This window comes from Periplaneta americana, chromosome 6, assembly GCF_040183065.1.
Source record: "Periplaneta americana isolate PAMFEO1 chromosome 6, P.americana_PAMFEO1_priV1, whole genome shotgun sequence".
NCBI classification, from domain to species: Eukaryota; Metazoa; Arthropoda; class Insecta; order Blattodea; family Blattidae; genus Periplaneta; species Periplaneta americana.
Genome location: NC_091122.1, coordinates 46,317,386 through 46,342,782, shown reverse-complemented (window position 1 = coordinate 46,342,782; position 25,397 = coordinate 46,317,386). Strand labels below are relative to the sequence as shown.

Below are 25,397 nucleotides of genomic sequence, written 5' to 3'. Positions count from 1 at the left end.
GTGAAATACGCAACGAGCTAGCACTCGATGGAAATACGACACAGTACAAAGTCGACCGTGGACAGTCTATTGTTTCTAGTTGCTAACCGCTTGGAGCACTATATCACGAGATTTGCAAAAAATCACCTCAAGCTTCGCGACTGTATATAGTAGACTGTGTCCAAACTAGCAAAATTTCTAAGAGAATGAGCATAGACTTTAAAGTGGACATATTTATGTAACTTCTGAAAGAGAATATTATAGTGAATATTTCACTTTTCCCTACGTTCATTATCATAATAATTAAGATCAGTTCACCAGTAATGTAGTTTATTTTGAATAGCATCCAAATTTTATCGAAATTAATTTGTTTCTGCGGCACAATATATGGAATATGCGGACGATATTGTTATCTTATCACTCAATGTAAGTACAATGGATGAAATACTCAAACAAATAGAAGCTGAAGCAATCAAAGCCGGTCTGGAAATTAACAATGATGAAACTAAATACATGTATAATATGAATGATAACAATACAGTACTAATAAGATTAGTTTAAATGATACTAATTTTGATAGAGTTTACTGTTTTAAGTACTGTATCTGGGTTCCATGGTGAAAGACAATAATGATGTTATGACTGATATAAAAGAGAAGATTGCAGCTGGGAATCGAGGTCTTAGGGCATTGAATAAAACTATGAAGTCCAGGTGTATCTCAAGAAAAGCTAAAATAAGAATATATAAAACTATTATTAAACCAATAGTAGTATATGGAAGTGAAACCTGGACTTTACCTGAAAGGGCAATAAAGATCTTAAATGCCTGGGAAAGGAAAGTATTACGGAAAATCTTTGGGCCTACTTATGAATACATGTATAATATGAATAATAACAGTACAGTACTAGTAAGATTAATTTAAATGATACTAATTTTGATAGAGTTTACTGTTTTAAGTATCTGGATTCCAAGGTGAAAGACAATAATGATGTTATGACTGATATAAAAGATAAGATTGCAGCTGGGAATCGAGGTCTTAGATCATTGAATAAAACTATGAAGTCCAGGTGTATCTCAAGAAAAGCTAAAATAAGAATATATATAACTATTATTAAACCAATAGTAGTATATGGAAGTGAAACCTGGACTTTACCTGAAAGGGCAATAAAGATCTTAAATGCCTGGGAAAGGAAAGTATTACGGAAAATCTTTGGGCCTACTTATGAGGAAGGGTTTTGGCGAATCGAAACAAATTCTGAGTTATATGAATTATATAAAGATATTAACATTGTTGTTGACATAAAACTCAGAAAGTTAGAGTGGCAGGGACACGTAGCCAGGATGGAGAACAATCGCACACCCAAAGCTCTACTAGATGATTGCCAGTAGGAAGAAGGAAAGTCGGATGACCTAAACTGAGATGGCTGACCTAACAAAAGTTGGAATTAGAAGATGGAGAACACGAGCATTAGACAGGAGTGATTGGTCGGATGTTCTGAGGGAGGCTAAGGCCAAACTACAAGGGCCTTAATGCCAATTATGATGATGATGATGAATGTGTTTCTGTTTCTTTTCTCGCTTGTCCCCAGTGGTTCTAGTTAACATGCCATCAGGTCTGAGGTTTGCTGGTTCATACTCAGCCAGGGGTGATAAAATTCTTGATATGTCACAGATTTAAAGTAGGCCTACAGAAAAAAAAATCCTCTCCCTGAATGAGAAAATTTCAGACAAAATGTACAGACACTGTTCTGGCAATAAAGTATTATTATTATTATTATTATTATTATTATTATTATTATTATTATTATTATTATTATTACATTAAAAATGATATAATATGTTATAGTTATGGCCAGTACAGATTATACAGTAGAACCGCGATTATCCGTCATCCTATTAGGCCTAACCGATTGTCGGATTATTCGACTTTTTTCCCTACCTTTTTTTTTCTTTTTTTGCTGCAGAAAAAATATGAAGTACTGTACAATATGTTTCTAGGTAGTTTTCCAAAAGTACCTTTACCCTTACACAGTACATGCATACGTAGTAGGAATGCTTCGCTGTCGGCGAAATAGTTGCGTGTAAAATAGTCACTTCCTGCTTTCAAAGAAATTACCCAAAGAACTTTCACAAACCCGTGTACCATTCAGACCTTATCCTTATTATTGGAGTGGCCGTAAATATAACTTCTATGCAAAATGTTTTCCACACTCTTCAAAAGAAAATGTATTGTGTTAACTATCGAAAAAATTACAATATTTGAGAAGATTGAGAAAGGAGAAACTGTGGTTAATGTTGCTTCAAAGCACGCGAGTACAACTGAAAGCAATTTAATAATAATAAAAAAAGGATAAGGAGTATAAAGTATGTAAATCTCCAATATGAGACTTCTACTATTGTTGTATTTCCACAGATAATCAACCAACAATCCTTGGTTGTTAGAAGCCGTCATTGACAACCGAACTTTTAGTGAACTCTTGATCCACTACAAAGCACGTTAAACACAAAACCATGAAGGAAATCACAGAATTGTAGACCAAAGTATTATGCACCTAATTTATTAAAATCTTTTATGATATGGATTATCCGATTTTTTCCATTAACCGTTCAGTCTACCCCCTTCATTACCATGGGTAATAGAGGTTCTACTGTGTTTATCAAAGCTTGACCAGTGGATACACAAATACAGGGATAGAGCCAGTGATCCAACATACCGACTTTTAATTTTTGGAATGAAAACGTCCATATTGCCTCGTTTCATTTGGAAGTAGACGTTCATTTTGTGAGAAGTTTAGAAGGGATCTGGGTGATCAGGCATCTGGATTTTTGAGGCTACGTACTCCTTTTTTTATCCTTGTCCTCAGGTCCTCCAGACATTAAAAAATTTGTCAGAATATCTTGCATTTTACAAACATGACTAGTAAAACCTGAACTCATATCCCCTTTGATGAATTGTATTTGCTTAAGGTATATGAAACATTCATTGATATCGATGATGTTAAGTTGTTTGATTAATGTCAAGAACTGAAAACATTAGAAGTGATCAGGGTGACAATTTCTTTTTAGGGAAAATGAATTCTGAGTGGAGTGAATTCTTTCTTCAATTTAAGAATAAAGACTGTTTTTCAGAACTTGAACAATTGTGAATTTTATTTCTCATTTCCTGGTTTCCATTCATGTGTTGAAAGTGTGTTTTCAATTATAGGAGTGTAATGGTCATATCATTATATGAAAGATAAAATTACTTCTTGTACAGTACAGTATTAAAAAAACTCTTTATGTGTATAGATTTCCATAGTTATCCGAAAAGAAAAGAAAAAGAAATCCAATTCTCCTTGAACGAATTTCAGCAAATAAAAAAATATCTAATCTAAGACAGGAAATGAAAAACGAAAGAAAGCACTGTAATTATTTTTCCATGAAATTATTTGTAAAAATTTGAAACACTTGGGAATGATTCTTGTAGTTTTTATTTATATGCTTCAATTATTATTCAATATGAAACTTACTACTTTGGACAATTCCACGAAGATTTTGATTGATCGCACACACAATGCTCGTAACTAGTAAAATATTCCTTTTTCTACATTGAGAATCGAGATGTATTGTCAGATCAGCAACATAAAAGCAAAAATAGACTCTATATAACATATAAATACAACATATAGAATAGTGTCAATACTTGAAGACATATTGGAATTTCCCATTGACCTCCTTATTTCACCCTTTTGTTCTCCAAAGACAGGATGTTGGTAAACTCAATTATATGCTTCAGAAGTTTTATTAGATTGTGCTTATATGTGTCAGATTGTATTACAATAATTCTTGTATTTTTTTTTTCAGTTTTATTTTGGTTTTCTTTATTAAATAAATATTTTATATATTTTTTTCTTATAAATATCTTGCTCACACTAGCTGTAATATATTCTAGTAGTACATACATAATATTCTGCAATATAAAACGTGGCGTACTCGTGTTTTGTCGTAACTTTTTGCTATATTTTCTTTCTGGTATTTTTAATATATTATTTCATGCTTGTTTTTTAGAGACTCTACTATTCCATTATATATATCCTAAGTATATGTTAGTCTGCTTCATAACTTTTCATGTATGTCTTATGTATTATTTTCTAGAAATAGAATCACTAAGTGATCTATAAAGATCTCATTTTATTTATCCACTGTGAGTTTCTCTATTAATGATTATTGAATACTGAGAAGAACAGTGACACCCCCAAGTCGTCATTTTATTTCCTTTCGTCGAGTGATGCTGGAGTTCACACTTTATTATGAACCCTTTGTCAAGTTTTGCTTCACAGGGAATTTATATTCTTCACTAATATTTCGTAGTGTGTATAATTTTCGAAGCTTGTATTTTACTATTCTGTGGGATGTGTAGTATTTCATCCATTGTCTTGTATTGCTGTAAGATAATTGATTAATAATGAAGATTTGTATGTACCGGTATTTTACCTCTTATAATTTCCTTTTAAGGAAACTTGTATGTAAATGCATGGAGAAAAAAAAAGATTATAAATCAGCTAATATTATTTACACCGCAAATGCCCCAAAAGTTGCAGCCATAATTTTATGCAATTTTTACAGCATTATAATGAATAATAATAATAATAATAATAATAATAATAATAATAATAATAATGGTTTTATTTTCCCTGGCAGAGTTAAGGCCATGAGGACTTCTCTTCCACTCAACCAGGATCAAATCACATACAGAAAAATTACATACCGGTATACAAATATTAACTTAAAAATAATAATAAACATAATTAAATAAAAAAGATAGATTGAATACATATACACAATCAGTATTAACTTTAAAATAACAATAATAAAAAAGAGACTGAATACATAATCACAAACAGGAAAATACATTCTAATATACAGTATTAACTTAAAAAAAAAAAAAAGAATTAATACATATGAATATAATCTCACAACTAAAGGAATAGTAGAATTAGTATGATCAGCACAGCACGTGTTACATTGAGACAATGACAATTACTTAGATATTAGTGTTAATGGAAAAATAAAGTAATGACTGTGTACAATAATAATAATAATAATAATAATAATAATAATAATAATAATAATAATAATAAGTTTGAGGGAGGTGGGATATGATGATAGAGACTGGATTAATCTTGCTCAGGATAGGGACCAATGGCGGGCTTATGTGAGGGCGGCAATGAACCTCTGGGTTTCTTAAAAGCCAGTAAGTAAGTAATAATAATAATAATAATAATAATAGTAATAATAAATCAAAATTATACCTAAAAAACTAATTTTTTGCATTTAAAATATTTCTAAACAACCTAATTTTAAACAACTGAGGACTAAGACTACCCTTGATTTCCAGCTGCAGCGAATTCCATGAGCGGGCCATGGCTATTGAGAAAGAACTTGAGTACAGAGATGTCTGATGACGTGGTACTGATAGCAACAGATTGTGCTGTGAATCATATAGGAGCTAAAAATAATTACAGAAACTTGAAATAAAGATAATTCTGAATACAGACCACATATTATTGTAATAAAATATATTTTACTCGTTATTTATTTATTTATTTATTTATTTATTTATTTTACATACCAGTACCGTATTTTTTCTTTATTTATGTTTTTCTCTATTTATCCCTCTCTGTGTGTATACACTACCGGTCAAAAGTTTTCGATCACCTATCGCAACTATGGATTTGTGGTTAAAACAGGGATTTCGTCTTGAATATTCTATCATATCATAATGCTAGAGAGAGAAAATATTTATTTTGTTGGTCTATTTAGTTTTTCCGATTTGTTTGTACATTGAAATAAAGTATATAGTTAGTTGTTTTCATAGCTGATCGAAAACTTATATAGCACAACATTATTCTGATTTTTAAGGCATCAAATATAATGGATATCATATCGAACTTAAGTGTGTTAAATCTTTGGAAAATTGTCAATAAAGAACAATAATAGGACTTACTGATATGTCTCTGTGTTTTACAGTGTATGATCGTGGTAAAGAAAGTTACGGCAGCAGTTGCTACAGACTCCAGTCTAAAACAGGCCAATACATTTACCTACGGACTCACGGGTACCTGGAGTATGATAAAGACACGCAGCAGATCGTGTCCTTCATCTGCATCAATACACTTGTTTCGTAAGTTAACCAATACTACGTGCATCATACATCTGAAAGCTATAGCTCATCTTGATGTCAATGTAATTATTGGTTGAACTTCTCATGAACATATAAAATATTAGTTCAACAAAGTTCTTCTCTTCTACACTAGTGGTTCCCCAAGTGGGGTTCGTGGACTGCCAGTGGTCCCTGAAGATCATTCTGGGCATCCGCAAATATTCTGGGTAGAGAAATTTTTTTCTTCCTTCAGAAGGATTTTAATTTTTTTTATGTGGTATTTATGTCAGAAGCCCATTAGCCACAGTTGACACAACTTACAGATTAGTTTGGTAGCCTTGGTGTGTTGTTATGAAACTGTAAGACTGTAAGCACAGTCTAATATATACAGTTACGAAGCTTGAGTTTTGAGGGTGCTAGGAACAATTGACTGTGCATTGTCTGTAATGAGGTGATATTAGCGATCCTAGTGGTTAGCAACTATCTATGGATGCATATTTACTACGTATTGAGCTTCGTGACTGTATATACTAGACTATGGCAGTAAGTTTAAACACAATAACCACAAACATATATAAATTTTGTCTATAATAGATCGTTGGTTTAAATGTCATCATAATACAGATGAAGATCAACTCTGAGATTATTTTCCGGTTCCTAACTCTAACAATATATGAATTCAAATTTCCTTTATCAGCACGCGGACTCACAATCTCACAGAAATACTGGGTGTTCATTTCAAAGTGTGTCATGACGTCACTGTTGTTGGGTCACCGATTTGAAGCGAGTTTCATATATGTTAGAGAAGTTGCCTATTATTTAAGGCGTTCTTCAATCTGAACTTGAGAACGTGTACGGTATAACTTGAACGTCGTAGCAACAGATGGCGGTCTGTACGGTCTGTGTGCTACCATAACCTCTTTCAAACTGTGTTTTGCGCCGGCAAGTCGTACGCAGGGTATTTGTTATCATCGGTTGCGTACGGTAACATTCCACAACACAAATCAAATGCTCCGTGTCCATGTTGACCGTCGAAGTTAATGTCAACAAATACGTAAGTAATCGTCTTAACCCTCTCCCCATATCCCGACAGTACGTATTTCCAAACAGTTCACATTCCTGCCACTACCAGCGTTACCGTATGTATCGGCACGTACTCTTCAGAATGAACGCCGTACTTGCTAGCCAGCTTCTCTGCCTCTTAGGTTATACACCTGAGCTGCGGAAGTGTAGGAAGATTGAATTCTCTAGGCTCATCAGCTAGCCACATGACGGCATACAGCGAGCCAAGACACATTTTGAACTGAACACCCAGTAGAAGATAGCTTGTTCGATATCGTGTGGCACTGCTTGGAAAAATGTTTTAAGTGAATTTCAGCTTCTTGATTTTTGGCTGACTGTTCATGCAGAACGTAAAGAACTCTAGAAACGAGCCTTGAAAATGCTTACTTCTGTGAGCAGGCATTGTCTAATCCTTTCTGTATCAAAACTGTTAAAAGAAATGGAATAAATGTGACGGAGGCTTAAAGATAACTAACATTGATCCTAAATATAAAAACATTTCAAGCACAAAAAAAAAAAAAAAAAAAAACATACATACACACACACACACACACACACACACACACACACACACAGTTCGATCATACTCACTGTCAGAATAACAAAATCTACATTAACCATTAACATAAGGCATGTGCTGTGATACGATCGAATTATAACAATGCTATCTTTATTACAGAGAGACTTATCAGCTAGTATTTACCTTGTAATAAAATGAAGCTGACAGATTATGGAATTTAACTTGTTGTGAAACAAATTGAAAAGGTTGTTTTGACAATTCTACAGTGCAGATGTTAAATATTGTGCATTGTCGATTTTAAACTCATTTTAGGAGCGGTATTCACTGGTTCATTGGCTTGAGTTCTGACTTTATTGTGAAACGTCCATTCAATGTTTTGTGCATTTGACAGTTTATATTTTTAATGTAAACTTACCGGTAACAATTAATTACGGAAAATAATACGAAGTATGCAATATTTCTCACAGTATGCAGCTTTGATATAAAATAATAATATTACATTAAATACTATTCAACATTTCTTAAGTGTCTCATATATTATTTCACGTTAGTACCTCACGTTGTAAACAATAGTCCGAATCTTGCTATGTTAATATTTGTATTTGTGGTTGTAATTACCACACCTCTCCGCTAGATGTCAGCTCCGTGACATTTTGCACTCATGTCAATTCTGCTCGTATACAGCTGTCTGGTATTATTATAGTAAAGTACAGTAGAACCCCGACTATCCGCCATCCTATTAACCGATTGCCGGATTATCCGATTTTTTTTCTAGCTCCTTTTCTTTTCTCTTCTTGCAGAAAAAATATGAATGTTATGTTTCTGCGTAGATTTTCTGCAGAGGGTTATTACCCTTACAAGTATCACAGTATGTAATAATAATGCTTTGCTGTCGGAAACAGAAATAGTTAGCCTACTTGTAAAATAGTCACTACCGCTTTCAAAGAAATTACCCCAAGAATTTCCATAAACCCGTGTACTATTCTTTCCTTATCCTTACTATTCAAGTGGCCGTATTATATAACTTCTATGCAAACTGTCTTCCGCAGTTGTCAAAAGAAAACCTATTGTGTTAATTACCCCCCCCCCAAAAAAAAATACAAATAATTCAGAGGTTTGGGAAAAGAGAAACAGTACGCAATTTAATAAAAACACAAAGATAAAGTGCACAAAGTAGCCTATATAAATCTACAACATGAGACATACTATTTCTATCTTTCCGCAGACGATCATCAACCATCAATCCTTGGCCATTAAGAGCCCGTCGTTGACAACTGATTCACTATATAGTATACGTTAAACACAAAAACACGAAGGAAATTACGAAATTGTAGGCTAAAGTTTTATACACTTAATTTATGAAAATCTTTTATGGTATGGATTATCCGATTTTTTCGATTAACCGTTCAGTTCATCCCCTTCATTACCACGGATAATAGAGGTTCTATTGTATTTGATTTAAGTCACATGAAATACCAAAGATGAGTAAAATCTGCCCATCTACAAATACTTCAATTATTAGTCTGTTATATTTCAAATCTAAAACAGAATAAATGTGTACACTTATAAGTATTTATCATGTTAGAGACAAATAGAGGCAGGGTGAAATCTGTAGATTTCATTTATTGCAGAAAAAATTTAGGTAATAAAAAGGATGGGCAATTTTTGCCCAACCTTAATAATGCTAGAATTAATGTATTCTCTCTCCTATTTCTTGCAACTATGATACAAATTCTGTAACTTTCCCTCATAATGAACCTGATCTGAAGAAGAACATTCCACGTAAAAAATATAAGCAATTTCGTTGATATAGTATTGTTCTGTATTCTCTCCGCAATCATATTGTATTTTATTTTTAAGTTAACCTCTGCTTTGTATCCTGGATCCTAGTGGTCGGCCGTAGATGTCGACCAGATGTCTCAAATTGTGGACTTAGTAGTACAATGTGATTTGTGGCATTGCATAAAAGCCATAGTGAAGATTTCCATTATTTGTTTTGGAATGATGTAGCTTCAACTGGTCTGAAGGTCCATAATGTTCAGATGTCAGCTCAAGGCTGCGAAGGATAGGCCAACTAGTGTATGAAATGTTCGGAATGTGAAATTGTTTCCAGTGAGGAGGAAGGTGAGCAGCTTGTGCAAGAGATGAAGGCACGCTATTCAGCTACTGTTCTGTCCACTAGACAGCAGGCTGCTCTAATGGCACCCAACGCTGGACCATCTACTTCTTCTGGAACAGCCAATACTTTGGTAAGTGTTACAGTTCGCATGTTTCATGCATGCCAAGAGGTGAAGTCTTGAATCCATTAACACAGATAACTGCACCTTGTACATTATTTCAACTTTTAATCTAAATTGGACATAGGTGAAAATACTTGAATGTTGAAATGAAATGAGCTCATTGTAAAGCACTGCATTAAGGGTATGGATCTGTGAAATTTATAACTTCTACATTTTTACACCAATTAATCTGAAACTTATAACACACATTCCTTACAATGTGGACGCGTAATAGGTAGGCTACACAAATTTTCACTTTGATATTCCAATTAGTTTACTTATACTTACTCCTGGTTGAGTGTTAGAGAAGGCCGTATGGCCTTTACTCTGCCAGGTTAAATAAATCATTATTATTATTATTATTATTATTATTATTATTATTATTATTATTATTATTATTATTATTATTATTATTATTATTATTATTATAATTTAGGCAGGAAGATCAAAAACCCACTAATTCGAATTTTTGACAAAATTGAGTTATGGGCTAGATGGTGCGTTTTAGTTTGTCCCGTATGCGTGGAAGGCAAGAATACACTAATTTCGACATTCATCTGCATTCTGAGGGCTGTTTTAAAACTCGTGGAAGTCAGAACTCCACTTACTCCATGGAATAAGAGAGTTTTTGCATTGCAAGCTTAATTTCCCAGTAGGTGGCTATACTATCGCTCAACCAACTGAGTAAAGTGAAAAAATCTATGAAATCCATTTAACTTCCAGAAACACAATATAGATGCATCATTCCCCAGTCAACTAAAATACAATTCAGTATTGCCATTGAAAGAAGAAACCAGAAGGACTTGAAAAATTTAATGCAGTTTGTTTCTGAGGAAAGTAGGATGTATTACCAAACTCTGTTTGCAGACGGTAATAATCTAGAATCTAGATGCATAGGAAGAACATGAGAGTGAGAGAAAAAAAAAACAGAATCTGTAACATGAATGAGACTGTGTTTTAATATTGTTTGTGGTTTTATTTGTGTATTTTAATGTGCTTTATGGTAATTTGTGATTTTCTGCCTCATATATTTGAAATTTAAAAAAATGTAGCAATGTTAATCTTAATAACAAACTTCCATTTTCTCGTATATTCCAATGTTTCATAAGGGAATTATGATATACTGCACATGGCTCATATTTATTCACGGATAAATCACAATATAGCGAACGCCAGTAGGGGAAGTTATCCCCACCCACATGAAATGTGCATTCGACACAACACTCACCTATCACATAGCGTGTCTGGTGAGCTAGTAGTGGAAAAGTGGAAGGGGTCATGGGCAGAGCTTCTACGTTGGCTATATTGAGATTTGCCCTTATTCACTTTTCTTAATTCATACACTGTGGAAGTCAGAAAACCACTAACTCCAGCAGTGTTTATTTCATATTGTAGCGTAAGATAATGTAAAAATTTAGGTTTTGGAGTATTTAATTGATAAAGAATGTAATTTTACACAATATTAATAGGTGAACGTATAATATTTAAAGTTAGTAAGACAGATGATACGTTTTTTCTCTCTCCTGTAAAATTTGGTTTATTGGAATTATGGAGTTTTTGATTTCCCTTTCTCAATTGTTTAATATTGTAGATATGTGTGGTAAATACAAGTATACATTTGCTATAAATTTCGTGTGTTCAGTTATTTGTGACTTATTTTTTTTCAACCAATGCAATTTTTAGGTCTCTGTTAACTTCGATAATCAGGAGTTGACCACTTTTAAAATAACAGAAAAGTAAGCAACACTCACCTGTTCCTATTTAACACTAAACCTGAATCACGATATGGATAGAGCAGACGAAAATGTTCCACGCCTGCATAGCAATATCTTTCTGGATTTCTATTGACAATCCACTGACTCTTGCCAAGCCGGAGCGTTTCACAAGATAAATTTGTTAACTATGAACCACTCATTCCTCCCTGCTGTAGACTGTTTTGATAACAGAATAGATCAGTGTGAACTATGTTATTCTTGTAGCTTGTTAATGACGTCACCTTTGTTGACATCTGTTCAGTTCATATTGTGAATATAGTTTAATTTTCATTTGTCTTCTAGTCACTGAATGTACTTCCAACAAATGTTAGACCATTTGAGTCACAACAGATGTTTATGTACTTTTTTAATAAAACGAGTCGATAATATTGCAAAACAGGCAATATATTTGCAACCAAGACCTCTTCAAGTGATATCTCTATCCAGTGCTTTTGCTTCAGTAAAGTCTCATTTTATAAACCTATGGATCAACAATTGGCTCTCTTCTGACAAAGGAGAAATTTTACATTCTGTACAAAAGAAACCAAATGACCTGGAAATGTACAAAAACTTGTCCAGACATGTTCAAACATTTTTAACAAGAGCCAGAACAGGTCACATTGTCACTCAATTGTACCTACATCGATTTCACATTTCTGATAATCCTACTTGTCTGTGGTGTAATAATCATGATGAAGATCTGGAACACATTCTTCTATACTGTCCATCCATAAACCACAAAAGAAGTAAATTAAAATAATCAGTACCAGTTGCAGAAGACACAGCCCTGCAGTATATATTGACTACACCCCAACTCTGGCTACTAGCAACAGGCATCTATAATGAACACCGATCAAAATACCCCTCCATTTCTCGTGAAAAACAATAACCGAATAGACTACAGTGGACTATAGTGGACTTTATGTTGTCAGCAAACAGCTGGATGCATTAGGAAGATTGATTTAATAAAACGAGTTTGTGTTGTTACAGGACTCAGATCAGCTGGAGGTAGCAATTTCACAGTTGATTTCCAACATCCCTGCAAGCAACGAAGGTAGAGGTGCAGAAGACAGAGCAAGCGAAACATCGGGACCCTTACCTGATACCCAGTACGTCAAAGCAGTGCGATATTCCAAGGCTCTTCCTCCTGCTACAGTGCAAGCTGCTAAAGTTGGCATCACACCAGTGTTACCATCCTCTTGTGTGAGTCCCATATCGCCCACAGGCCTGCTGACAGTTACCATCCCAGAGACTCCTTCCAGAGTGCAGCCAGAAGCCAGTTGGACTACTATTAAGCGGGAGTCCGTTATAACGTCATTAGTGGCGTCTGTGAAGACTGAGGCAACTCCCCCACCACCACCGCCGCCCCCACGGAGGCATGAAACGGTGCTGGTGAGTGCCCAGACGACAAGCCAGGTGGAGTGCAGCACAGACTCTTCTCGTGTGCGCATTAACGCGGTGTTGAAGCGCACCAGCAGTGTGGCAGACTGCGACCTGCAGAGTGGCTCCAAGCGCCAGCACGTGAGTTACGCCCGTCGCCGGGAGAGGCGGGCCACCGAGCCGCCAGTGCAGCTCCAACCAGAGAGTCCCACGTTGGATGAGCCACGGAGGACACCCGATGAGCAGTTTAGACTCATCATGATGAGGAGCTCCTCCGTCACCAGTCCTCCTGCAAATTCTCCGCTGCACTGCATCGCACGGGGCTGCCCAGAACCCAGTGCACCTAGTCCCGTGTCTCCGACCCACAGTGGCGATTTTGTGACACCCGACTTCCAACCCTCACCCGGGAATTTCACCGTTAAGATCAACCAGACACTCGTGCACAGCCCCAATCCCAGCTCCCCCATGCAGTCCATGATGTACGTGCCGCTGAACGTGGTGGCCGGCACGCCCAGTCCGGGGCCGCAGTCCCCCGCCCGCAGCAGCAGCAGCATACTGGAGTTCAGTCCGGCGCACCTCCTGAGCAGCGCCCACTCCCCCTCCCAGCTTCCCGCCCAGGTAGCGTCGTTCAGCGTGGGTGTGGGGCACGGGAGCCCTCTTGACAGCTTCGGGCCGCCGGGCTCACATTCTCCTCCTCAGTTCACTTCCATCGGCAGCTTCGGTCTAGGTCGGAGTAGCAGCCTCACAGACGCGGGGGACGCGACCAGTATGCTCAGCCCTGGTGACTCCTTCTCTTCCCTGGGCACACTGGATGCCGACCTGGCCGACCTCCTCACAGGCAACACCAGCATGCTGCTTCCTCCCACAGGTTTGTTGAAAGAGACTGAAATACCATTAGGGTAAAAACATGTTGAAGTTGTTCATCTTGCTGCGCACCATGCTTTGCATGTCACTGTGTGGCGATTAGGAAACATAATGGGTAAAAACATGTTGAAGCTGTTCATCTCGCTGCGCACCACGCTTTGCATCTCACTGTGTGGCGATTAGGAAACATAATGGGTAAAAACATGTTGAAGCTGTTCATCTTGCCGTGCACCATGCTTTGCATCTCACTGTGTGGCGATTAGGAAACATAATGGGTAAAAACATGTTGAAGCTGTTCATCTCGCTGCGCACCACGCTTTGCATCTCACTGTGTGGCGATTAGGAAACATAATGGGTAAAAATATGTTGAAGTTGTTCATCTTGCCGTGCACCACGCTTTGCATCTCACTGTGTGGCGATTAGGAAACATAATGGGTAAAAATATGTTGAAGTTGTTCATCTTGCCGTGCACCACGCTTTGCATCTCACTGTGTGGCGATTAGGAAACATAATGGGTAAAAACATGTTGAAGCTGTTCATCTCGCTGCGCACCACGCTTTGCATCTCACTGTGTGGCGATTAGGAAACATAATGGGTAAAAATATGTTGAAGCTGTTCATCTTGCCGTGCACCACGCTTTGCATCTCACTGTGTGGCGATTAGGAAACATAATGGGTAAAAATATGTTGAAGTTGTTCATCTTGCCGTGCACCATGCTTTGCATCTCACTGTGTGGCGATTAGGAAACATAATGGGTAAAAATATGTTGAAGCTGTTCATCTTGCCGTGCACCACGCTTTGCATCTCACTGTGTGGCGATTAGGAAACATAATGGGTAAAAACATGTTGAAGCTGTTCATCTTGCCGTGCACCATGCTTTGCATCTCACTGTGTGGCGATTAGGAAACATAATGGGTAAAAACATGTTGAAGCTGTTCATCTCGCTGCGCACCACGCTTTGCATCTCACTGTGTGGCGATTAGGAAACATAATGGGTAAAAATATGTTGAAGTTGTTCATCTTGCCGTGCACCACGCTTTGCATCTCACTGTGTGGCGATTAGGAAACATAATGGGTAAAAATATGTTGAAGTTGTTCATCTTGCCGTGCACCACGCTTTGCACCTCACTGTGTGGCGATTAGGAAACATAATGGGTAAAAACATGTTGAAGCTGTTCATCTCGCTGCGCACCACGCTTTGCATCTCACTGTGTGGCGATTAGGAAACATAATGGGTAAAAATATGTTGAAGCTGTTCATCTTGCCGTGCACCACGCTTTGCATCTCACTGTGTGGCGATTAGGAAACATAATGGGTAAAAATATGTTGAAGTTGTTCATCTTGCCGTGCACCATGCTTTGCATCTCACTGTGTGGCGATTAGGAAACATAATGGGTAAAAATATGTTGAAGTTGTTCATCTTGCCGTGCACCACGCTTTGCATCTCACTGTGTGGCGATTAGGAAACATAATGAGTAAAAATATGTTGAAGTTGTTCATCTTGCCGTGCACCACGCTTTGCATCTCACTGTGTGGCGATTAGGAAACATAATGGGTAAAAATATGTTGAAGTTGTTCATCTTGCCGTGCACCACGCTTTGCACCTCACTGTGTGGCGATTAGGAAACATAATGGGTAAAAATATGTTGAAGCTGTTCATCTTGCCACGCACCATACTTTGCACCTCACTGTGTGGCGATTAGGAAACATAATGGGTAAAAATATGTTGAAGTTGTTCATCTTGCCGTGCACCACGCTTTGCACCTCACTGTGTGGCGATTAGGAAACATAATGGGTAAAAATATGTTGAAGTTGTTCATCTTGCCGTGCACCACGCTTTGCATCTCACTGTGTGGCGATTAGGAAACATAATGGGTAAAAATATGTTGAAGTTGTTCATCTTGCCGTGCACCACGCTTTGCATCTCACTGTGTGGCGATTAGGAAACATAATGGGTAAAAATATGTTGAAGTTGTTCATCTTGCCGTGCACCACGCTTTGCATCTCACTGTGTGGCGATTAGGAAACATAATGGGTAAAAACATGTTGAAGCTGTTCATCTTGCCGTGCACCATGCTTTGCATCTCACTGTGTGGCGATTAGGAAACATAATGGGTAAAAACATGTTGAAGCTGTTCATCTCGCTGCGCACCACGCTTTGCATCTCACTGTGTGGCGATTAGGAAACATAATGGGTAAAAATATGTTGAAGTTGTTCATCTTGCCGTGCACCACGCTTTGCATCTCACTGTGTGGCGATTAGGAAACATAATGGGTAAAAATATGTTGAAGTTGTTCATCTTGCCGTGCACCACGCTTTGCATCTCACTGTGTGGCGATTAGGAAACATAATGGGTAAAAACATGTTGAAGCTGTTCATCTCGCTGCGCACCACGCTTTGCATCTCACTGTGTGGCGATTAGGAAACATAATGGGTAAAAATATGTTGAAGCTGTTCATCTTGCCGTGCACCACGCTTTGCATCTCACTGTGTGGCGATTAGGAAACATAATGGGTAAAAATATGTTGAAGTTGTTCATCTTGCCGTGCACCATGCTTTGCATCTCACTGTGTGGCGATTAGGAAACATAATGGGTAAAAATATGTTGAAGTTGTTCATCTTGCCGTGCACCACGCTTTGCATCTCACTGTGTGGCGATTAGGAAACATAATGGGTAAAAATATGTTGAAGTTGTTCATCTTGCCGTGCACCACGCTTTGCATCTCACTGTGTGGCGATTAGGAAACATAATGGGTAAAAATATGTTGAAGTTGTTCATCTTGCCGTGCACCACGCTTTGCACCTCACTGTGTGGCGATTAGGAAACATAATGGGTAAAAATATGTTGAAGTTGTTCATCTTGCCACGCACCATACTTTGCACCTCACTGTGTGGCGATTAGGAAACATAATGGGTAAAAATATGTTGAAGTTGTTCATCTTGCCGTGCACCACGCTTTGCACCTCACTGTGTGGCGATTAGGAAACATAATGGGTAAAAATATGTTGAAGTTGTTCATCTTGCCGCGCACCACGCTTTGCATCTCACTGTGTGGCGATTAGGAAACATAATGGGTAAAAATATGTTGAAGTTGTTCATCTTGCCGTGCACCACGCTTTGCATCTCACTGTGTGGCGATTAGGAAACATAATGGGTAAAAATATGTTGAAGTTGTTCATCTTGCCATGCACCACGCTTTGCACCTCACTGTGTGGCGATTAGGAAACATAATGGGTAAAAATATGTTGAAGCTGTTCATCTTGCCACGCACCATACTTTGCACCTCACTGTGTGGCGATTAGGAAACATAATGGGTAAAAATATGTTGAAGTTGTTCATCTTGCCGTGCACCACGCTTTGCACCTCACTGTGTGGCGATTAGGAAACATAATGGGTAAAAATATGTTGAAGCTGTTCATCTTGCCGTGCACCACGCTTTGCATCTCACTGTGTGGCGATTAGGAAACATAATGGGTAAAAATATGTTGAAGTTGTTCATCTTGCCGTGCACCACGCTTTGCATCTCACTGTGTGGCGATTAGGAAACATAATGGGTAAAAATATGTTGAAGTTGTTCATCTTGCCATGCACCACGCTTTGCACCTCACTGTGTGGCGATTAGGAAACATAATGGGTAAAAATATGTTGAAGCTCTTCATCTTGCCACGCACCATACTTTGCACCTCACTGTGTGGCGATTAGGAAACATAATGGGTAAAAATATGTTGAAGTTGTTCATCTTGCCGTGCACCACGCTTTGCACCTCACTGTGTGGCGATTAGGAAACATAATGGGTAAAAATATGTTGAAGCTGTTCATCTTGCCACGCACCATACTTTGCACCTCACTGTGTGGTGATTAGGAAACATAATGGGTAAAAATATGTTGAAGCTGTTCATCTTGCCACGCACCATACTTTGCACCTCACTGTGTGGTGATTAGGTAACATAATGGGTAAAAATATGTTGAAGCTGTTCATCTTGCCACGCACCATACTTTGCACCTCACTGTGTGGTGATTAGGAAACATGATGGGTAAAAATATGTTGAAGCTGTTCATCTTGCCACGCACCATACTTTGCACCTCACTGTGTGGTGATTAGGTAACATAATGGGTAAAAATATGTTGAAGCTGTTCATCTTGCCACGCACCATACTTTGCACCTCACTGTGTGGCGATTAGGAAACATAATGGGTAAAAATATGTTGAAGCTGTTCATCTTGCCACGCACCATACTTTGCACCTCACTGTGTGGCGATTAGGTAACATAATGGGTAAAAATATGTTGAAGCTGTTCATCTTGCCACGCACCATACTTTGCACCTCACTGTGTGGCGATTAGGAAACATAATGGGTAAAAATATGTTGAAGCTGTTCATCTTGCCACGCACCATACTTTGCACCTCACTGTGTGGCGATTAGGAAACATAATGGGTAAAAATATGTTGAAGCTGTTCATCTTGCCACGCACCATACTTTGCACCTCACTGTGTGGCGATTAGGAAACATAATGGGTAAAAATATGTTGAAGCTGTTCATCTTGCCACGCACCATACTTTGCACCTCACTGTGTGGCGATTAGGAAACATAATGGGTAAAAATATGTTGAAGCTGTTCATCTTGCCACGCACCATACTTTGCATTTCACTGTGTGGCGATTAGGAAACATAATGGGTAAAAATATGTTGAAGCTGTTCATCTTGCCACGCACCATACTTTGCACCTCACTGTGTGGCGATTAGGAAACATAATGGGTAAAAATATGTTGAAGTTGTTCATCTTGCCATGCACCACGCTTTGCACCTCACTGTGTGGCGATTAGGAAACATAATGGGTAAAAATATGTTGAAGCTGTTCATCTTGCCACGCACCATACTTTGCACCTCACTGTGTGGCGATTAGGAAACATAATGGGTAAAAATATGTTGAAGTTGTTCATCTTGCCGTGCACCACGCTTTGCACCTCACTGTGTGGCGATTAGGAAACATAATGGGTAAAAATATGTTGAAGCTGTTCATCTTGCCGTGCACCACGCTTTGCATCTCACTGTGTGGCGATTAGGAAACATAATGGGTAAAAATATGTTGAAGTTGTTCATCTTGCCGTGCACCACGCTTTGCATCTCACTGTGTGGCGATTAGGAAACATAATGGGTAAAAATATGTTGAAGTTGTTCATCTTGCCATGCACCACGCTTTGCACCTCACTGTGTGGCGATTAGGAAACATAATGGGTAAAAATATGTTGAAGCTCTTCATCTTGCCACGCACCATACTTTGCACCTCACTGTGTGGCGATTAGGAAACATAATGGGTAAAAATATGTTGAAGCTGTTCATCTTGCCACGCACCATACTTTGCACCTCACTGTGTGGCGATTAGGAAACATAATGGGTAAAAATATGTTGAAGCTGTTCATCTTGCCACGCACCATACTTTGCATTTCACTGTGTGGCGATTAGGAAACATAATGGGTAAAAATATGTTGAAGCTGTTCATCTTGCCACGCACCATACTTTGCACCTCACTGTGTGGCGATTAGGAAACATAATGGGTAAAAATATGTTGAAGTTGTTCATCTTGCCATGCACCACGCTTTGCACCTCACTGTGTGGCGATTAGGAAACATAATGGGTAAAAATATGTTGAAGCTGTTCATCTTGCCACGCACCATACTTTGCACCTCACTGTGTGGCGATTAGGAAACATAATGGGTAAAAATATGTTGAAGTTGTTCATCTTGCCGTGCACCACGCTTTGCACCTCACTGTGTGGCGATTAGGAAACATAATGGGTAAAAATATGTTGAAGCTGTTCATCTTGCCGTGCACCACGCTTTGCATCTCACTGTGTGGCGATTAGGAAACATAATGGGTAAAAATATGTTGAAGTTGTTCATCTTGCCGTGCACCACGCTTTGCATCTCACTGTGTGGCGATTAGGAAACATAATGGGTAAAAATATGTTGAAGTTGTTCATCTTGCCATGCACCACGCTTTGCACCTCACTGTGTGGCGATTAGGAAACATAATGGGTAAAAATATGTTGAAGCTGTTCATCTTGCCACGCACCATACTTTGCACCTCACTGTGTGGCGATTAGGAAACATAATGGGTAAAAATATGTTGAAGTTGTTCATCTTGCCGTGCACCACGCTTTGCACCTCACTGTGTGGCGATTAGGAAACATAATGGGTAAAAATATGTTGAAGCTGTTCATCTTGCCACGCACCATACTTTGCACCTCACTGTGTGGTGATTAGGAAACATAATGGGTAAAAATATGTTGAAGCTGTTCATCTTGCCACACACCATACTTTGCACCTCACTGTGTGGTGATTAGGAAACATAATGGGTAAAAATATGTTGAAGCTGTTCATCTTGCCACGCACCATACTTTGCACCTCACTGTGTGGTGATTGGGTAACATAATGGGTAAAAATATGTTGAAGCTGTTCATCTTGCCACGCACCATACTTTGCACCTCACTGTGTGGTGATTAGGAAACATAATGGGTAAAAATATGTTGAAGCTGTTCATCTTGCCACGCACCATACTTTGCACCTCACTGTGTGGTGATTAGGTAACATAATGGGTAAAAATATGTTGAAGCTGTTCATCTTGCCACGCACCATACTTTGCACCTCACTGTGTGGCGATTAGGAAACATAATGGGTAAAAATATGTTGAAGCTGTTCATCTTGCCACGCACCATACTTTGCACCTCACTGTGTGGCGATTAGGTAACATAATGGGTAAAAATATGTTGAAGCTGTTCATCTTGCCACGCACCATACTTTGCACCTCACTGTGTGGCGATTAGGAAACATAATGGGTAAAAATATGTTGAAGCTGTTCATCTTGCCACGCACCATACTTTGCACCTCACTGTGTGGCGATTAGGAAACATAATGGGTAAAAATATGTTGAAGCTGTTCATCTTGCCACGCACCATACTTTGCACCTCACTGTGTGGCGATTAGGAAACATAATGGATAAAAATATGTTGAAGCTGTTCATCTTGCCACGCACCATACTTTGCACCTCACTGTGTGGCGATTAGGAAACATAATGGGTAAAAATATGTTGAAGCTGTTCATCTTGCCACGCACCATACTTTGCACCTCACTGTGTGGCGATTAGGTAACATAATGGGTAAAAATATGTTGAAGCTGTTCATCTTGCCACGCACCATACTTTGCACCTCACTGTGTGGCGATTAGGAAACATAATGGGTAAAAATATGTTGAAGCTGTTCATCTTGCCACGCACCATACTTTGCACCTCACTGTGTGGCGATTAGGAAACATAATGGGTAAAAATATGTTGAAGCTGTTCATCTTGCCACGCACCATACTTTGCACCTCACTGTGTGGCGATTAGGAAACATAATGGGTAAAAATATGTTGAAGCTGTTCATCTTGCCACGCACCATACTTTGCACCTCACTGTGTGGCGATTAGGAAACATAATGGGTAAAAATATGTTGAAGCTGTTCATCTTGCCACGCACCATACTTTGCACCTCACTGTGTGGCGATTAGGAAACATAATGGGTAAAAATATGTTGAAGCTGTTCATCTTGCCACGCACCATACTTTGCACCTCACTGTGTGGTGATTAGGAAACATAATGGGTAAAAATATGTTGAAGCTGTTCATCTTGCCACGCACCATACTTTGCACCTCACTGTGTGGCGATTAGGAAACATAATGGGTAAAAATATGTTGAAGCTGTTCATCTTGCCACGCACCATACTTTGCACCTCACTGTGTGGCGATTAGGAAACATAATGGGTAAAAATATGTCGAAGCTGTTCATCTTGCCACGCACCATACTTTGCACCTCACTGTGTGGCGATTAGGAAACATAATGGGTAAAAATATGTTGAAGCTGTTCATCTTGCCACGCACCATACTTTGCACCTCACTGTGTGGCGATTAGGAAACATAATGGGTAAAAATATGTTGAAGCTGTTCATCTTGCCACGTACCATACTTTGCACCTCACTGTGTGGCGATTAGGAAACATAATGGGTAAAAATATGTTGAAGCTGTTCATCTTGCCACGCACCATACTTTGCACCTCACTGTGTGGCGATTAGGAAACATAATGGGTAAAAATATGTTGAAGCTGTTCATCTTGCCACGCACCATACTTTGCACCTCACTGTGTGGCGATTAGGTAACATAATGGGTAAAAATATGTTGAAGCTGTTCATCTTGCCACGCACCATACTTTGCACCTCACTGTGTGGCGATTAGGAAACATAATGGGTAAAAATATGTTGAAGCTGTTCATCTTGCCACGCACCATACTTTGCACCTCACTGTGTGGCGATTAGGTAACATAATGGGTAAAAATATGTTGAAGCTGTTCATCTTGCCACGTACCATACTTTGCACCTCACTGTGTGGCGATTAGGTAACATAATTGGTAAAAATATGTTGAAGCTGTTCATCTTGCCACGTACCATACTTTGCACCTCACTGTGTGGCGATTAGGAAACATAATGGGTAAAAATATGTTGAAGCTGTTCATCTTGCCACCACCATACTTTGCACCTCACTGTGTGGCGATTAGGAAACATAATGGGTAAAAATATGTTGAAGCTGTTCATCTTGCCACCACCATACTTTGCACCTCACTGTGTGGCGATTAGGTAACATAATGGGTAAAAATATGTTGAAGCTGTTCATCTTGCCACGCACCATACTTTGCACCTCACTGTGTGGCGAGTAGGTAACATAATGGGTAAAAATATGTTGAAGCTGTTCATCTTGCCACGCACCATACTTTGCACCTCACTGTGTGGCGATTAGGAAACATAATGGGTAAAAATATGTTGAAGCTGTTCATCTTGCCACGCACCATACTTTGCACCTCACTGTGTGGCGATTAGGAAACATAATGGGTAAAAATATGTTGAAGGTGTTCATCTTGCCACGCACCATACTTTGCACCTCACTGTGTGGCGATTAGGAAACATAATGGGTAAAAATATGTTGAAGCTGTTCATCTTGCCACGCACCATACTTTGCACCTCACTGTGTGGTGATTAGGAAACATAATGGGTAAAAATATGTTGAAGCTGTTCATCTCGCTACATACTGTGCCATTCAGCGGGAATCAAACTGGTTTGATTTTTCAGGATGCAGTATTTTCACTTATCATTAAACAAGTATTTAATGGTTGTATATGAATCGCTCTTTATTTTACTTTTATCGTAAGGAAATGCTCAGAGGCATCCCTACAAAAATTGGAAAATATTTTAAATAACTACAGTAGAACCTCGTTAATCTGAAATCTGATAAACCGAATACTCAGTTAAATCAAACAAACTGTTTGTTTGGTCTCAGCTGAATTTATAGAGAAAATTCTGCCGCTTAAACCGAATTTTGGATAAACTGTACTAGAACTGAAATTTTGTTCCCTCAGTGCATATTCCGTAAGTTATTCTTTGGCTAAACCGAACATATTGTATAGTGTAAAGGAGCGTTTCATCCTTTGGAGCTTTTAATGCTTACAAGCAAACATTCTGATTGGGGCAGAAAAAAAAGTTAATTTTTTTTTTCTTTCACCATGTTAATAATATCAAACAAGTGCTTGACCACTTGACCGCAATTACGGGGGCCGTAAAAAAATAAGTTCATCAGGACCGTTAACAAAAAGAAAACACAATTTCATTAGAAAGATTTATTGGAAGAGACACATCAATTGTTGAGCTATTTTTCAACATATTCCCCACCGAAATTGAGACATATTTTGTCATATCATGAGATCGACAAAGGTGTGCAGACTGCTGTCAAACGCTGGTTCCGATTCCAGACGGCTGACTTCTACAACACAAAGATAATAATAATCCGTGATGTCACAGCCCTTGAAGGGCCCAGACCGACCAGCTGCTGGTCTCACGTTCACATGCCGAAGTAGAGGTGGACTATCATCCAATCAGAATGGAGGTATCATGTGGTTAGTACGATGATCCCCCAGCTGTTATAGCTGGCTTTTGTAACCGAATCTCGCTACCTATCATAGCTCCCCAAGTGCGTCATGATGCTGGGTGGGCACCGATCCCATACACTGGCCGAAATTTCATGAGAAAATTTCTTCCCCCATGAGGACTCGAACCAGCGCACATTCCATAATGCGAGTCCTAGGCAGAATGCCTTAGACCACGACGTCATGGCACGGGACAAAGTGACAATAAGGTTTAGAAATTTAATATCAAAATAACATTTCAAGTGATCCTCTCGATATCATATGGTTTTGTTACCCGGAAATTGTTCATGACACATTGCAATAAACGTGAATCCTGTTCTTCAGATCCTGAATACAGTGTGGTCTGGTTTGAAACACCTTTTCTTTTATGTATCCCACAGAAAAAAATTCAGCACCTGTAAGGTTTGGGGATCGAGCCAGCCAGTTATGTGAAACTGAGAAATTAAGTATGCAGGGAAAAGCTTTCGCAAGTGTGTCTTTGACAGGATGGACCGTAGCCCAGTCTTGTTGGTACCAAATGCCATTCCTGTTTAGTGCGTCTCTGAATGACGTCTGTAATACAAATCTGGCTTTCAGGTAGTAGCTCCCTGTAAAGCAGGTTTGAATAATTTCAAGGAAAAATTGTTCCGAGGCCCGGTATCGATCCCGGGATCCTTTGCTTAGCACGCGAATGCTCTACCAACTGAGCTACCCCAGGAACTATACACGACACCGTCACAGTTTTTCCTTTTATATCCACACAACTCACATGAGCTGACAAGATGCCAGAACTCAACTGTGAGTGCACACAAATACTGTGTGACTTTAAATTGTGGCTTTCTGTTAACCTGCTTTACAGGGAGCTACTACCTGAAAGCCAGATTTGTATAATACATTCGTTACTGGAGGTACGTTAACAGAAAGCCACAATTTAAAGTCACACAGTATTGTGTGCACTCACAGTTGAGTTCTGGGGTCTTGTCAGCTCATGTGAGTTGTGTGAATATAAAAGGAAAAATTGTGACGGTATCGTTATAGTTCCTGGGGTAGCTCAGTCAGTAGAGCGTCTGTGCGCTAAGTGAAGGTTCCCGGGATCGATACCCGGCCCCGGAACAATTTTTCCTTGAAATTATTCGATGTCTGTAACATTTGGCTATACCTTTCACCATTCACTGTAATAAGTCTCTCATTTTCATCTTGAAAAAGGTAGAGACCCATGATGACTCAACTGAAAAGCACATCTTATGGTCACCTTTTTATTGAGTATTGGCCATTCATCCAATGTCCAAACAACATTTAATTGTTGCTGCTCTCATTCAATTTTACAGATCTGCCAAACTTGTTAGAACCAACATGTCATGTATAATTTCCGGGTAAGATTGGAACAGACCATAAGATACTGAGGGGATCAATTGAAATGTCACTTACTTACTTACA

General features: G+C 38.7%; 1 protein-coding gene across 2 annotated transcripts in view; it reads left to right on the top strand.

The window, feature by feature from the left end:
- LOC138701302 (aryl hydrocarbon receptor nuclear translocator homolog) overlaps positions 1-25,397 on the top strand; it is an 824,740-nt gene that overhangs the window by 783,072 nt on the left and 16,271 nt on the right. For both annotated transcript variants that reach the window (XM_069828046.1, XM_069828047.1), the window contains 3 exons: positions 5,989-6,142; positions 9,817-9,952; positions 12,727-13,984. In XM_069828046.1, coding sequence (XP_069684147.1) covers positions 5,989-6,142; positions 9,817-9,952; positions 12,727-13,984 — 1,548 coding nt within the window. The remainder of the gene's footprint in view (positions 1-5,988; positions 6,143-9,816; positions 9,953-12,726; positions 13,985-25,397) is intronic.